This window comes from Triturus cristatus, chromosome 8 (assembly GCF_964204655.1).
Source record: "Triturus cristatus chromosome 8, aTriCri1.1, whole genome shotgun sequence".
NCBI classification, from domain to species: Eukaryota; Metazoa; Chordata; class Amphibia; order Caudata; family Salamandridae; genus Triturus; species Triturus cristatus.
The window spans coordinates 1178122908-1178136871 of NC_140591.1; the positions used below are offsets into that span (position 1 = coordinate 1178122908).

At 47.2% G+C, this 13964-nt stretch overlaps 1 protein-coding gene across 2 annotated transcripts in view; it reads left to right on the forward strand.

The window, feature by feature from the left end:
* Positions 1–13964, forward strand: part of LOC146805565 (serine/threonine-protein phosphatase 2A regulatory subunit B'' subunit beta-like) — a 369793-nt gene that overhangs the window by 100041 nt on the left and 255788 nt on the right. Inside the window, exon 1 of one of the 2 annotated variants that reach the window (XM_085622842.1) lies at positions 13114–13430. The exons of the other annotated variant lie outside the window; for it this stretch is intronic. Coding sequence (XP_085478968.1) covers positions 13284–13430 — 147 coding nt within the window. The 5' untranslated portion in view covers positions 13114–13283. Of the gene's footprint in view, positions 1–13113; positions 13431–13964 lie in introns of those variants that run through there. 2 annotated transcript variants of the gene reach the window in all.

Sequence of the window (13964 nt, forward strand, 5' to 3'; positions counted from 1 at the left end):
AAATTATTTCTAAATCTGTGTTATGGATAGAGATAAGGTCGCATCGGAACTGTTTGAAGATTTAGAGAAAGGAACTACAATAGCTAGTGCATCCACAAGTGGAAACTTACAACGCAAGGAAGGTCTAAAGGAGAAATTCATTAAACTAGAAAGGCACAAAAAAACGAGAGCTCCAGATGGTGGGACAGTGCCAACCTCAAATATTACCTAAGGTTGAATAGGGTCCCAAAGGGACTCCGCTCCCAAATCTTCCCAACATTTGATGACCTTGACGATGACTTGCTAGGGAAATGGGAAGAGGCCCTTACAGTAAACTCCAAAACACTTATTCATATACTAATCGAAAACGCAGAACGTAAGGTGGCCAAACTGCAGTCGGACATTGCACAATTAGAGCTAGAAATTAGAGATCTGGATCTTAAAGAAGCAACCGAAAAAAATGATACCATCTTGAACGAAATTCTCACTAGACACCAAAATGAAATCAAAGACAGGAAGACTATGCAATTAAAAAGAGATGAGGCACACTATAAAGAAGGACGTGTTTTTACTTTTGCCAGGAAATGCGATCAATTAGTTCAGAACACACAACGTAGTGACAAGCCCACAAGAACAGACACTTATTCCATATCCTCCAGCTCCTCCTCACTTAACACTATTCCTACAAGTGAAAGCGAGTCAGAGAATTGGAGAGGCACTACCACAATCAATTTTTTACGCGAGGTACAGACCATAAGACGAGAGAACAGAACGCAGCAAAGACAAGGTACACTGGACAAAAACCCCGTAGAGGGAAGAGATCTGGCCAAAGAAGATTACAAAAAGAAATTAAGGTCAGGGGACGGGAAGAAACCGTAGCAAACGTAGAAGAAGTCCAGGTTGTTAATCTCTCCTCCAAACCTCTTACCAACGACATGATTTCCCTACTAAGTAAAGGCCTGAACTTCAACCCCCACGAATCAGGTGACCTCTGTAGGGTCAAAATTGATATGTTCAAATTCATCAGGGGACTCAAACTTAGGAAACATTTCTCTGGAATCCCCGAACCCAATAATGACACCATGAACATCCGCAGTGGTAACCTCTCTACCGTTCAGAGTATTAAGGAAATTAAGGCCACACACTTACTCATGTCACTTACTGACATGGATGATCCTCCCTACACCTTGGAATTCCTCCTGCAGGAACTAGATATAGACACTGACTTGACCATTGCCAGCGGCCTTAAAGTTAAGTCCAAATGGACTCCCACCCTCCCAGGTGGCAACCCTGTAGACACATTTTATAACTTGGTTTTAAAAGATGTAGACCAATATGAAAACAAATCTGGCAAAACTAAACGGAGAACCAAAGATAATCTATCCAGAAATGAGCGTCTAACCCTCGAAACACTAAGCACTGATCAGGACATTATCATAAGAGAGGCGGACAAAGGAGGGAATGTGATTATTATGAATAGAACAGACTACGGCAACGAGACTCTTGCACAACTGCAGGACAACACTTGTTACGAACTCCTTGAGAGGAATCCCATAGGCGCGTTAACCCTCCTCATCAACAAACACCTGACTGATTGGCACACTATGGGTCTTATAGATGAGGATGAGGTCCTTTACATGAGACTAGTGAGGCCAACCTCTCCATGGATGTACACCCTCCCACAAATACACAAACAGGCTGCATTTCCACCAAGCAGACCCATCATCTCTGGAATTGGGGGACCCACAGAAAGACTGTCAGAATACGTCGACCTGTTCTTAAGCCCGATGGTCAAGAACCGCCCATCGTTTATTCAGGACACTAAGCACATTCTGGGCATCCTTACTGATGTTCAATGGCAACCAGGCATGATCATGGCATCCTTGGATGTGGTGTCTCTATACACCTCCATCAAACCTGATTTAGGTCTGAAGGCAGCTACACAATTCCTAGACAACAGGCCTGCGACCCTCTGGCAGCACACTAACAAGTTGATATCCATGATGGATATCATCCTTAACAATAATTTCTTTATGTATGATAGACAATGGTACAAGCAAATCAAGGGAGTAGCAACGGGCTCGAAATGTTCGCCCTCTTTTGCCAACCTATACATGGGCTCATTAGAATCAGAATGGATTTGGGGCAGGAAGGGTGCCCCCTGGACAGACTATCATATACTGGGGGCGCTACATTGATGACTGTCTTTTACTCTAGTCAGGGACAGCAGAAAAACTTGAGGCCTTTTGTAACCACCTGAACTCCAATAACATGAGGTTCACATGCAACTCCAGCACATCCAAGGTCACATTCCTAGACGTGGAACTATATGTGAAAGAGAACATTCTACACAGTCGACTATATCGTGAAGAAACCGCATGCAATGCCGTCCTACATGCGGATAGCTCCCACCCTGTTCATCAAATTGAGTCCATCCCTTACGGCGAATTTGTCCGAGCCAGGAGGAACTGCAGCGAAGATGTTGAATTCCCGAACTGCATTTCTGACATGAAAAATAGATTCTCAAGAAGGGGATATAAGCAACACACTTTACACAAAGCTACACTAAGAATCGAGAAAACAAAGAGAGAGAACACACTTCGGGAGAAGACCCGCAATAAATCACAAAACCAACATGTGAGACTGATTACAGACTATAATGACATCAGTGTTGTGATCAGAAAGAGTCTTAATAAACATTGGAACATTCTACTGGCTGACAAAACACTCAGTGAGACAATCACACCCAGGCCTCAGAACACTTATAGACATGGCAGAACCCTGAGGAACAGATTGAGTCCCACGGTTCCACGCACTACAAAAGCCTCGTCTTGGCTCACTCCACACATTCAGGGATTCTTCAAATGCAGTTGCTGTGGTGTTTGCAAATGGGCTCACAATGGAATCAAAGAGTTTACCAGTTTCAACAAACGTAAATTTCGAATCAATCACAACATCAACTGCAACACCAAGTACGTGGTGTACATTCTGAAGTTCACCTGCAAGAGTCAATATGTTGGAAGTACCATCAGGGCCCTGAAAGAACGCATCAGTGAGCATGCCAGAGCCATACACCAACAGGATGCTAGCTATCCCATGGCCCTACACGTAGCATCATGCCCTTCACAAGGTCCACACAAAAGATTCTCATTCTTTGGCATCGATGTAACTCAACCAAACATAAGAGGTGGAAATCGCGAACTCAGATTGAGACGTCTGGAAGCAACCTGGATAATGCGTCTCCATACTGTGAGACACGCCCAAAACACGGACCATCAGTTACAATATTTCCTGGCCAATTGATGCCCTGCCATATACTCTCGACCGCTCCAAGATCTGATCTTCCCTCTGTAACATAGACTCTTTATTCAAACTGCCGCATTTTCAAGCATATACCATGCTTTCATTTGTTTTTCCACTATGAACTCTTATATGCATAAGAGAAGCTGTTTCCTTGTTATATCTTTTCACCCTTGTATTTGTTCTCCACATTTGACCCCTCTGCCGATTTCAGACGATACTGAAACCTGCTGTACCTTCTTTTAAACTCATTAATGTTCGGTTCAGCTTGCACATTATCTCTCATCTTGGTTTTGCTCCTCTAACCACTATTACCATTTTGTAAAGTTTTTTGACACAATTTCGATGTTTAAGCCACTAACTGCCTTTAACGTGAATTTGAATGAATTTGAATTTGAATATGGATTTCTAAAGCGCATAGCTGCCCTTGGGCGTCCCAGCGCTGATACTATCTAAAAACACCAGTAGGAACGGAAGGGGGAGAGGGTTATACTGGAAAGAGCCAGGTTTTGAGCTGCCTACGGAAGGCAAGCAGGTTGGATTCTGACCTTATGGAGAGTGGTAGGGAGTTCCACAGCTTGGCAGCATTGTAGGAGAACAGTCTCCCTCCAGAGCGGGACCTTTTCACTCTGGGGATGGCTGCAAGATGAAGAGAGTCCGATCTGAGTTGTCGGTTTGCTCGGTATGGATTGATAATGGATTTCAGGATAGGGGGGGGCTTTGCCTTGCAGTATTTTGTGGGAGATGCATAAGGCTTTGAAGGATATTCTTTCCCTTACTGGGAGCCAATGTAGGCTTTTGATGGCCGGTTTGGCTGAGCATCTCGTTTTTGTTCCGGTCAGTACTCTTGCTGCTGCGTTTTGGGCGCATTGTAGTCTGTTGATGACATAGGCAGGGGCTCCCAGGTAGAGGGCATTGCCATAGTCCAACCTGGCGTTCACCAGGCCTTGCATGAACAGTTTCCTGGACTGGAAGGGAATAAGGTGAAGGATCTTCCGTGCTGTTTTTATTAGACCGAAGCAGATGCCTGTCGTTTTCCTGGCCTGTGTTTTAAAGTTGAGGTCTTGGTCCAGCCATATGCCCAGACTCTTGACTTCGGGTTTAGGGGAGGGTGGCGAACCCATGCAGGGGGGCCATAATAGAGTTTGGGGGCGTTTGAGTGGATTACCAAGGAGGAGGATCTCTGATTTTTCTCCGTTCAGTTTTAAGCGGGATTCGCACATCCAGTGATAGATGTCTTCTAGGCAAGCTGCCAGATTGTCCAGACTTTTACTTGACTGGTTGATAGACACCACCAGTTGGGTGTCGTCAGCGTACATGACCGTTTTGATGCCAAATGGGGCGGTAATGTCCTCCAACGGGGACATATACACATTAAAAAGTGTGGGGCTAAGGGAGGATCCCTGGGGGACCCCACTCTGAAGCGGGGTGGCTCTAGATGTGGCTAAGCCATCGGTTACCTGATAGGTTCTGCCTTCCAGGAATGATTTAATCCAGGAGAGGGCGGTCCCCGTTACTCCTGTCAGTTTAAGCCGGTGTATTAGTATGTCGTGATCCACAGTGTCGAAGGCTGCGCTTAGATCGAGGAGGATCACTGCCACTGATCCTCCTGCGTCTAAGATAGAACTTGCCTCTTCGACCACGGCTAGAAGTGCAGTGTCTGTTCCCTGCCTCGGTCTGAACCCCCGTTTGGGATTGTCTTAGGAGCTCATTGGTTTCCAGGAACAAGGATAGTTGCTGGTTTACCATTCGCTTGTCCACTTTGCTTATGGCCGGGAGTAGGGAAATGGGTCTGTAGTTGGAGAGGTCGGAGGGGTCGAGATGTGGTTTTTTGAGGAGCGCCTTTACCATGGCTTTTTTCCAGTTGGTTGGCACCGTGCCTAGTCTGATGGAGTCGTTGATTAAGCGGGTAAGTGGCTCAGCTATAATCGGTATGACTAGCTTGAGTTGGCTCATCGGGGCAGGGTCTAATGGAGAGCCACTCTTGACCGCTTGTATAGTAGATAGGAATTGTTCCGTGGTTATCTGTGCGAAAGCGTCAGGACGTGGGGTGTCTGGGTCGGGAAGGGTGGTCTCAGGGGGTTGAGGTGTAGGGGGCGGTGGGAGGGAGTTGAGTATTTTACTGATTTTGGTAGCGAAGAACTCCGCTAGTTGGTTGCATCTATTGCCCGATGGGTCTGGTGTGGTAGGGGGCTCGGGGGTTTTGGTGAGGAGACGTACGATACGGTACGTTTCTTTGGCAGAATTGGCTGCGTTCTGTATTTTCTCCTCATAGAAACTTGCTTGTGAGTTTTTTATGCACGATTTGTATTGTTTTATAGCAGATTTATATTCGGACTTGCTGTCCGTCGTATAGTTCTTTCTCCATTGTCGTTCTAATTTTTTGCACTTTTTCCTGATAAGGGTAGCTCTGGGGTAAACCAAGGGATTTGAGAGTTCTTTTCCTGGTCGGTAGGTTTTTTTTGGACAGGATGGTATCGAGAGATTGCTTGATCCAATCCTGTAGTTGGGTGGCTGCTCTAGAAGGGTCTGGGTCCATCATGGGTTCAGTAGAAGCCAGTAATTGAGCCCAGGTGTGGGGGTCCAGTTTGTGCCATGGCCGGGATGGGGGTTGGGGAGGGTGTTTCTCCCTTGTTGCAAGGGACAGTTGTAGTTTGAAGGGGATTAGAAAATGATCTGACCAAGGAATGGGTAAAGGGGTGCTCACCGTGAGTCTCGCGAGGTTCGTAAATATAGGGTCTAAAAGGTGGCCCTTCTCATGTGTGGGCAAGGAATTTTTTAGATGAAGATCCAGGGAGACAAGGTCGTTTTTTAGCTCGGCGGCGATTGTGTTTGTAGGGTCGTCAAAGTGGAGATTTAAGTCACCTAAGATCGTAAAGTTTGGGGTGAGACAAGCTAGGGCAGAGGTGGCTTCCACTAGCGAGTTGCAGAAGAGTCCATGTTTGCCCGGTGGGCGATATAATAGTATACCCGAAAGGGTAGTGACTGGTGGAAAGTGAATTGAGAACAGGATATTTTCGCAATCGACTACAGGGCTGTCCTTGAACTGACAGGATAGGTGATCACGGTAGATAATAGCGATCCCTCCCCCCGTTCCGGAGGGTCTATCCGCGTGTTTAATGAGGTAGCCTGCTGGGAGTGCTTGAATAATATCCGGGTCGGAGTTATGGTTAATCCATGTTTCGGTAAGGAAAAGGATATCAATCTCCGAATCCTGAAGCAGAATGTGAATTTGTGATTGATGTTTCGGGAGGGATCTGCAATTAAGCAAGGCCATGTTTAGATAATGGAGCGTCGGAGTGACTTGCGGAGTGAGTTTGTAGGTGCAGTTCCTGCAGCATGACTGGCCGTCGGGGGGGGGGGGGGGGAGATGCTGTGGGTGCAAAGAGGTGCGAGGTGGTTCCTGAAGTTAAGTAAGTTTTCCGTCGTGTACCTAAGGGGAGCCTGGGATACAGGAGCATGGTTATGTGGCCCTTGGCCCGGTCTGGCGCGGACGGGCGCAGACGGGCTTGCCTTAGGCGCGCCTTCGGCGCGCAAACGGCGCTCCCGCTCCGCTCGTCCGCTGCACTTCCGGTGGCAACACATGTTATAGGTGGTGGAAGGGGCGTGGCCTGAAAGGGGGCGTGTCCTCTGTCCTCGCCGGGGTGGCGTTTCTAGAGGGAATTCCTCTTGGGCTCCGAGTCAGCGATGAGATCCGCTGCCCGCTCAGCTCATCGATCGAGTGAGTGCCCAAGTGCTTGCAATCCTCTAGCGCGGTGCTTTGCTTTTAAAAACACCGTGAAAAAAGTGACAGTTGTACAATTATAAGTTAAAAATGGCGAGGGGTGTGCTCTCGGCTTTCCGCCTCAGGAGTTCAGCAGTATCTGTGCATATTATCATGATCTCCTGCTACATAGCCCAATAGTAACTAAACAACCGACTGTTATACTGCAACAGACACTTAATTAAATGCATGAAGAAGATGAAGTTGCTATACTCTTTCCAACGTGACTGACCGTTTCGCCTTCAAATTTAATTTTGTTTTGTTTAATTTGAATACTAATTCGCATTCATATTTTTATTATTCTGCTCCTTTTGTCGCCTGCAAAGTTGTAAAATTGTATCACTACGTGTCTTACGTTCCAGACTCTATCTGCCTTTGACCTAGTTTTCTCTCTCCTATCTCTTCTCCTATTGTTCTTTCTTCACTGTCTATTATTCACTTTCGACGTGCCCTTACACACTCACTTCCGGGCGCCTTCGGGAGCGTGGAAGTTAGCGTTACTGTGGTCTGCTTCAATCAAGATTGCATTATAAATCTACTCCCTGCTCATTCCGCTCCTTCCGCATTTCGGAAAGTGAGAGGGATCCTTGTATCAGCCTGCGGCTTCCTTCAGGTAATACTCGCTGCCCGTGCCCCCTCACACAGGTTTTTCCTGGACTCTCCGCTTTCCCCTTTTAAGTAGATTTGTGTAACCTACTTACTCTACCCGACAGGATCCACTGAACACGGACGCACCCGCCCGTTGTTCCTCACTTGGAATCACTACTGATGGGGTCAAGGATCCATCCATCATCCCTAACCCACTACCCTTGTTGCTTCACTACACTGAAGCATTAACACCTGTTTCCGACCGGGTTGGAATTATCACCGGTCCAGCGGTGAGTTCAGGCCAACTTTCCTTTCCCTGTTTGCCGTTTTTTCTGGTTAACTTGTGTTTACATTTTCTTAATCCTTGACTCATTTCCTATGACATTTCTCTGCTCCCTTTACTAGATTTTGCACGCTCATTAGCTCTACAGTCAGGTAACTTTACCACCTAAGTATATTTTTATTCCCCCCCCCCCCCCCCCTCTTTTTTACATACCTCCGTTTCATTTTCACCAGATCTTGCACGCTCATTATTACTACAGTCAGGTAATCCCACCACCTTCGCTTTTCCTTTTTTGACTATCCCCCGTACGTGTAAGGCAACCTGCCCAGCATTCACGGTACCTGTCCCTTGCATACTTATCTACTTTCCTGAAAGCCTGAGGACCGATGTAAAAAATCACCACCATGTCATGTCATATCACATGAAGTCACTATTCTCTGACCCATTTACACGCTTTCACATCTTCGTGATTATGCTTTTTCAGAGATACAATGGAATTCGTCCAGGTGCATAAGGCGCACCTTATATTAGTATTGGTCGTTCAATGTTGTTGTTCACTCTCGCACGAGGAATTTCTATTGCAAGTGCTGCGAAGTCACTATTTTATGTTCTCCTTTTGTTCTTCACGTCTCTTATAGGGTTTCCACTTTTAGAGAGGTGTTTTTCTTTTATCACTTCACTTATGTCACTACCACATGTCATTCATGATCATGTACTGTTTACACAATACTGCACTTTATATCTTGTATCTTTCCCAGCCCTGAAGAGTCAAGGGTTACCACCCAGGTGACGAAACACGTATCTGCTGGTGTTCATATTTTGACATACTCCAAGACTTGTATAAACACTATCTACTATAAGCATCCACTGGTGTCGACCTTTGTAATTTTCACATTAAGTACTACTGCTTATACATTGACACTGTGTCATTATCTTGTACGTGTGCCCAGGACTTGTTCTCAATTTTCTGTGTGGGTCCGCACCCACATAACTGCAGGGGTTATCCGGGTTTTCACCTGACCTGGTAGCACTGTAACCTTACTTTTTCTCCCTACACCCCACCGTTTACCAGCCTGAGCGCCATTCTTCTTGCCTACTCAAAACCCATCGCAGAACCAGTATAAAACTGACTTCTGTGCCTGCTAAAACTCCACACTCAAACAAGCTCTGGTGTGCCTTTGAAAAGGCTGGCCAGATGACTCCATGTCAGAGGGACACAACTTTTCCAGTTTTGATTTAACATATCCGTGCATTCTGGGAGTTGTAGTCTTGGTTTTCTAAATTTTTTGTACATATGCATAATTAGTCACAGGAGCAACATTGGTCTTCGTATATAAACATTATTTAGTAAACGGCATGTATTGGACTCATGTTTCAGCAATCTGCATGCAATCAGTATCTAGTAATATATGCATTATTCATATATATGTGTGATGAAGAAGGCATTTAACAAGTGTTAACTTAGTTTAAATGAGTAACAACTGTACAGTTATAGACTAGGTGAATCTTCGAAGGTAAGTATTTACAGTTTTGCGAGGGAATCAGCAAACGTGAAGCTGTGAGATGTACTCAAATTGTGGCTAGGAAAGGGACATTTGTGATTGCATTAGACATTTAGGAACTAAGGGAGGGAGACAGTATAAATTGTGTGGTGTCCGGCAGTTTTTTAATATGAACACCTGGCATAAGTAAATCGGTAGACGTCTGTATGTATTAGGGGGGAAGGTTCTGGTATCGTCTTTAATGCCATTTTTAACAGAGAAGAGCAATAACAAATTAACCCTCAATCTGGCAATAAGCCGTTTTCGCAGACACGTGGCCTCCTTTCTCCTCTGAGAGACAGAATCGACTTCGGCCCACAGTAATACAGTAGAGTGCTGTTAGACCTGGCACCTTGGCGTGAGTTTCCCTTCCACTTTTTGCTGATGTGCCTCATGTGTTTTGTTGGTGTTAGCTGCTCAGGGCACTGTGCCACTGCCAACCAGTGCCACAGTGCAAGTGCTCCCTATGAAAAGTGTATACATTGATTGGTGTCCATGTTTGGCTTATTTGGTTTACTATCAGCCCCTAGTAAAGTGCACCAGGAGTGCCAGGGCTTGTAAATTTAAATGCGGCTGGTGGGCTTGCAGCACTGGTTGTGCCACCCACAGAAGCGGCCTAGTAAAATGTGTCTAAGGTCTGCCATTGCAGAACCTGCGTACAGTCTGGTATACTCATGCTGACTGCGCAAGTCCACCTACTTGCCAGTCCCTAAACCTACCCTTAACTACATATTAGTCACCCCTATGGTAGGCCCAAGGGCAGGGTGCATGGTAAGCATAAGGTAGGGCATACCCTGATGTGTGTGGCATGTCCTAATAGTGACTCACAGCCATTTTCGTTTTTTACTATTGAAAGGCTACCTGCTCTCCGTAGGCCAGAATGGGCTGCTGGAATTATTACACTCTATAATCCCAGCGGACTCATAGAGCATGGTAGAAAGTCAAGTTTAGTATGCCTGAACTCAGAATAATAAAATACTTATTTTAGTAAAGTTTATTTTAATATCCTGTGTTTGTAAATACTACTTTTAGAAAGTTAGCATTTACTTGCCTAACCATTTAAGTCCGCCTCTGCTGTGTGTGTGTGTGTGCTGCCTAGTTTCAGTGAGGGGCAGGGCTGGGGAATTCCAGGAGACAGGCTGGCTGCCAGGTGGTGGGTAGAGAGATTACACCAGGATGGGTGGGAGGAGTACACCTTGACTCTGAATAGACCTGTGCTCTGCCACCACAATGCTGGCTCCGCCCCCTGTGGAGCGGCTGATGTCTCTGCCCTGTGCACTGAAAGGAAAGAGCAGAGTCACCACAACAAAGTGCTCCAAAACCGGACTGAGCCAGGCACAGGCCCCCTGGCCACAAAGAACAAAAGAAACTGTGTATAAAAGAAGGAGCCCTGCTCCTAAGAAATCAGATCCTGTTTATGCCAAGAGGAACCTCTGCCCGACGAGAAGGACCTGGGAAAGCTGCATGGAGGGCTACTGTCTCTAGCCTGAGAGACTGGCCAGTGGTGGGTGCCTTGCTGCAAGAAGGAGAGGAAAAGACTGAGAAAGACTTTATTTTCAGCTTGTGTTTATGAACAATCTCCAAGGGCTTGCTTGTGAACTTGCCCCCTGAACTGCGCCCCAGGAACAGTGGGCGCTACCCCTCCCTGGAAGAAAGGAAGCTGCTGCCGGTGAATTGCCCTTCAAACGCTGACTCCAGAGACCTGATTGCAACGGGGAACCTGTCCCGCACTCTGAGAACCTGTGTTCCCCCATCCCGCTGAGCAACGCGACCCCTGCACGACTGTGCTGCTGTGAGCACCGTGACGGCCTGCCCCGCCTAGCCTGAACAACGTAAGCTGCTGCCTCCTCGAGCCGGAGCTCGCACCGTAAGGAAGGATTGTCCGATCTGAGCCACGAGCCTCTGTGGCCCCCGAGCCGTAGAGACCACCGCAAGGACCGACGACACCCAAGGTCGCCGCTTCTGGACAACGCCTGCAGCGCCGCGCCGCTGAATTCACCCCCGAGCAGCCCCTCCTTCCCCCAACATCGCGACGAGCCTCGAAGTCCCGAGGCGCCCCACAAAGCATCGTTGTCCTCTGCCTAACGGGACTGCACCGCGGCGTGGGACGCCCCTCGTACGACTGCCGAGGCCGCCCCAAACTCGCCATCAAGATACAAGGTATTGTGCGCCTCGAACGCCCCGGTACGACGCGTACCCTCCACGGTACGGCCCGTACTACCCTGTACGCCATCGTCCCCGTACGCTGACCCACGCGGGAAGCGTAGACCATCGAAGGGATCGTCCTGAAGACCGTACGTCCCGGTACGACGCGTACCATCCACTGTACGGCTCGTACGGCCTCTACGCGCACGGACCCCCAAAAGGTGCAGACTGCACCCAAACCTTGCCTTGTTAAAGAACTGTGGCCTCAAGAGAGCAAATTGGGACCGTATTGCAAGTAACTGGAACTGTGTTTGAACTCTTAAGCTTGTACTTAAAGCCGCTTGAAAAGTCTATATAAAGAAGCTTTATTTTCATAAGTACAGTCTGGTGTCTCTGTGTGGTGGGTTGGTGATTGTTGTGGGACGCCCTAAATGCTTAACCTCATGCACTCTAGAGTTTAGCCTGACTGCTCGCCCCACACTACCTAAAGGGTGAGCAGGGGTTATTGTCTGAGAGTAATCCTTTGCCCTGACTTAGAGGAGAGGGTCCCTGCTTGTCGCAAGTGCATACCTGCGCCAACCAGAGACCGCCGATTCTAACAAGTGCTATTGAGACACACCAGGTAAGGATGAGGTTCTCCATCTCATAGTGACTTGAGTATCTAGCCAGTAAGACGGCGAGGTCTAAAAAACTGTCTGCAACCTTACCAGACTTGGGGCACTTGTAGAGGCCCAGTATGCAGTGTTCTAGACTATAAACCTCCTGGTGGCTGGTGACAGATGATGACAATATGGTGCAAATATCGCTTGTGTCGGACACATTCCAGAACATGTGCTTGATGTCTGCCCAAGGGCAGAGGCAACGATGGCAGTTTGAACTGGCGGTACCATATATTTTACTCAACTATGCCCGTGACAGATAGTCCTGATGTTAAATATCATATTGTATGTGTTGAAATCTAGCAGTTGTAGTCCTTTTTCATTTAAGTTGAGCCACTTGGACCAACACTCCTGATAACAATGATATGTGGAAAATGGTGGCATGTTGGTAATAATTTGGCAGCAATTGAGAGTTTGAGCCCTTGCATTGTTGATGACGTTTTAACAAATTAGGTTGGCTAAAGTTCTCTTATCGCATTTCTGACACATCACTGTGGACCAATCGTGTGATCAGAAACCCTAAAGGTCTTTGTTGGTTTCTTTCTTTGTTATTCTGACAGAGGGCCCATTGACCATCTAGAAAGAGGGTCATTGTAGTTTACTGCGTCCCTGCTCCCAGTAGCCTGTGTGCTAGTGTTGTGTGCGGCAGGCTAGAGTGTTGTGTGTGCCCTGTTGGGCTTCAGTATTTAGCACTCAATCGTTCAGAGCGGTGGCTTTCTGTTTTCCAAGTTGGCACCGCTTTGCAGCAAAGTTTGTTTCTTTACATAGCGTCGTGTTTCCTCTCAGGAACGTGCGCCGCGAAGGGCAGACCCCAAAGTGACTTTACAGGCTGTCTCTCTGCTCCCTGCCAAGTTCCCTCCAATGAATGGAACAACAGTCCGGAGTTGAGCCGGCCCTCGGAATACCTCGGAGCTGAGGCGCAGCTGCTGCCGCGAGTGAAGTGGGCGCCGTGTGATAATAGGCCGGCCCGGGGGATCTCTGGGACTCGGCGCTCAGACCCGTCGGTGCACCAGAGGACATTTTATATGAAATCTGAAAGCATGAGGATCAAGGAGATCTCTTTGCGGCAGGATCCGGATCTCAGGAAGGAGTTGGCGTTACTGGCCCGGGGCTGTGATTTTGTCTTGCCCTCTAGGTTCAAGAAGAGACTTAAGGCTTTCCAGCAACTACAGGTTTGATGCTGCTATTTTTTGCTACGTACTTTTTTGTTCGTACCGTCCACCCACGCTGTGTGAAGTAGCGAATAATAAATACGTGCTTTTGTTTAGAGTGCCTACTTCACTGTGTGGAGAAGTTTGAGAAACTTGTGTGCCTACCTCTTGTTTGTTCAGTTGTGTGGCGGGTGACATTTGTTACCAATATTAGGTTGTACCTGACCATGAGGAGGTTCAACAAACATTGTTTTGCGAACAGTGCTGTCCGAGCACGTTTAACGGTGTGAATGTGCAGCTTTATGCATGTTTAACAGAGTATAGCGGCTGAAAGCTAGATTCAGATGTGCACACATTTGACAGTTTGTCCAGTCAGAAGTTACCAGATAACTCCGTGACTATGGACGCAGGACTTCACTCCAGGGTTTTTCATTTAACAGTCTAATGCATGTTGGGAGTTGCAGTCCTGGTTCTGTACATTTGATCTAATAGAATTAATTTACCTGAAAATAATGAAGTGTCGGTAGTGGTGTTGCAAATCATCCGTGGGCCCTA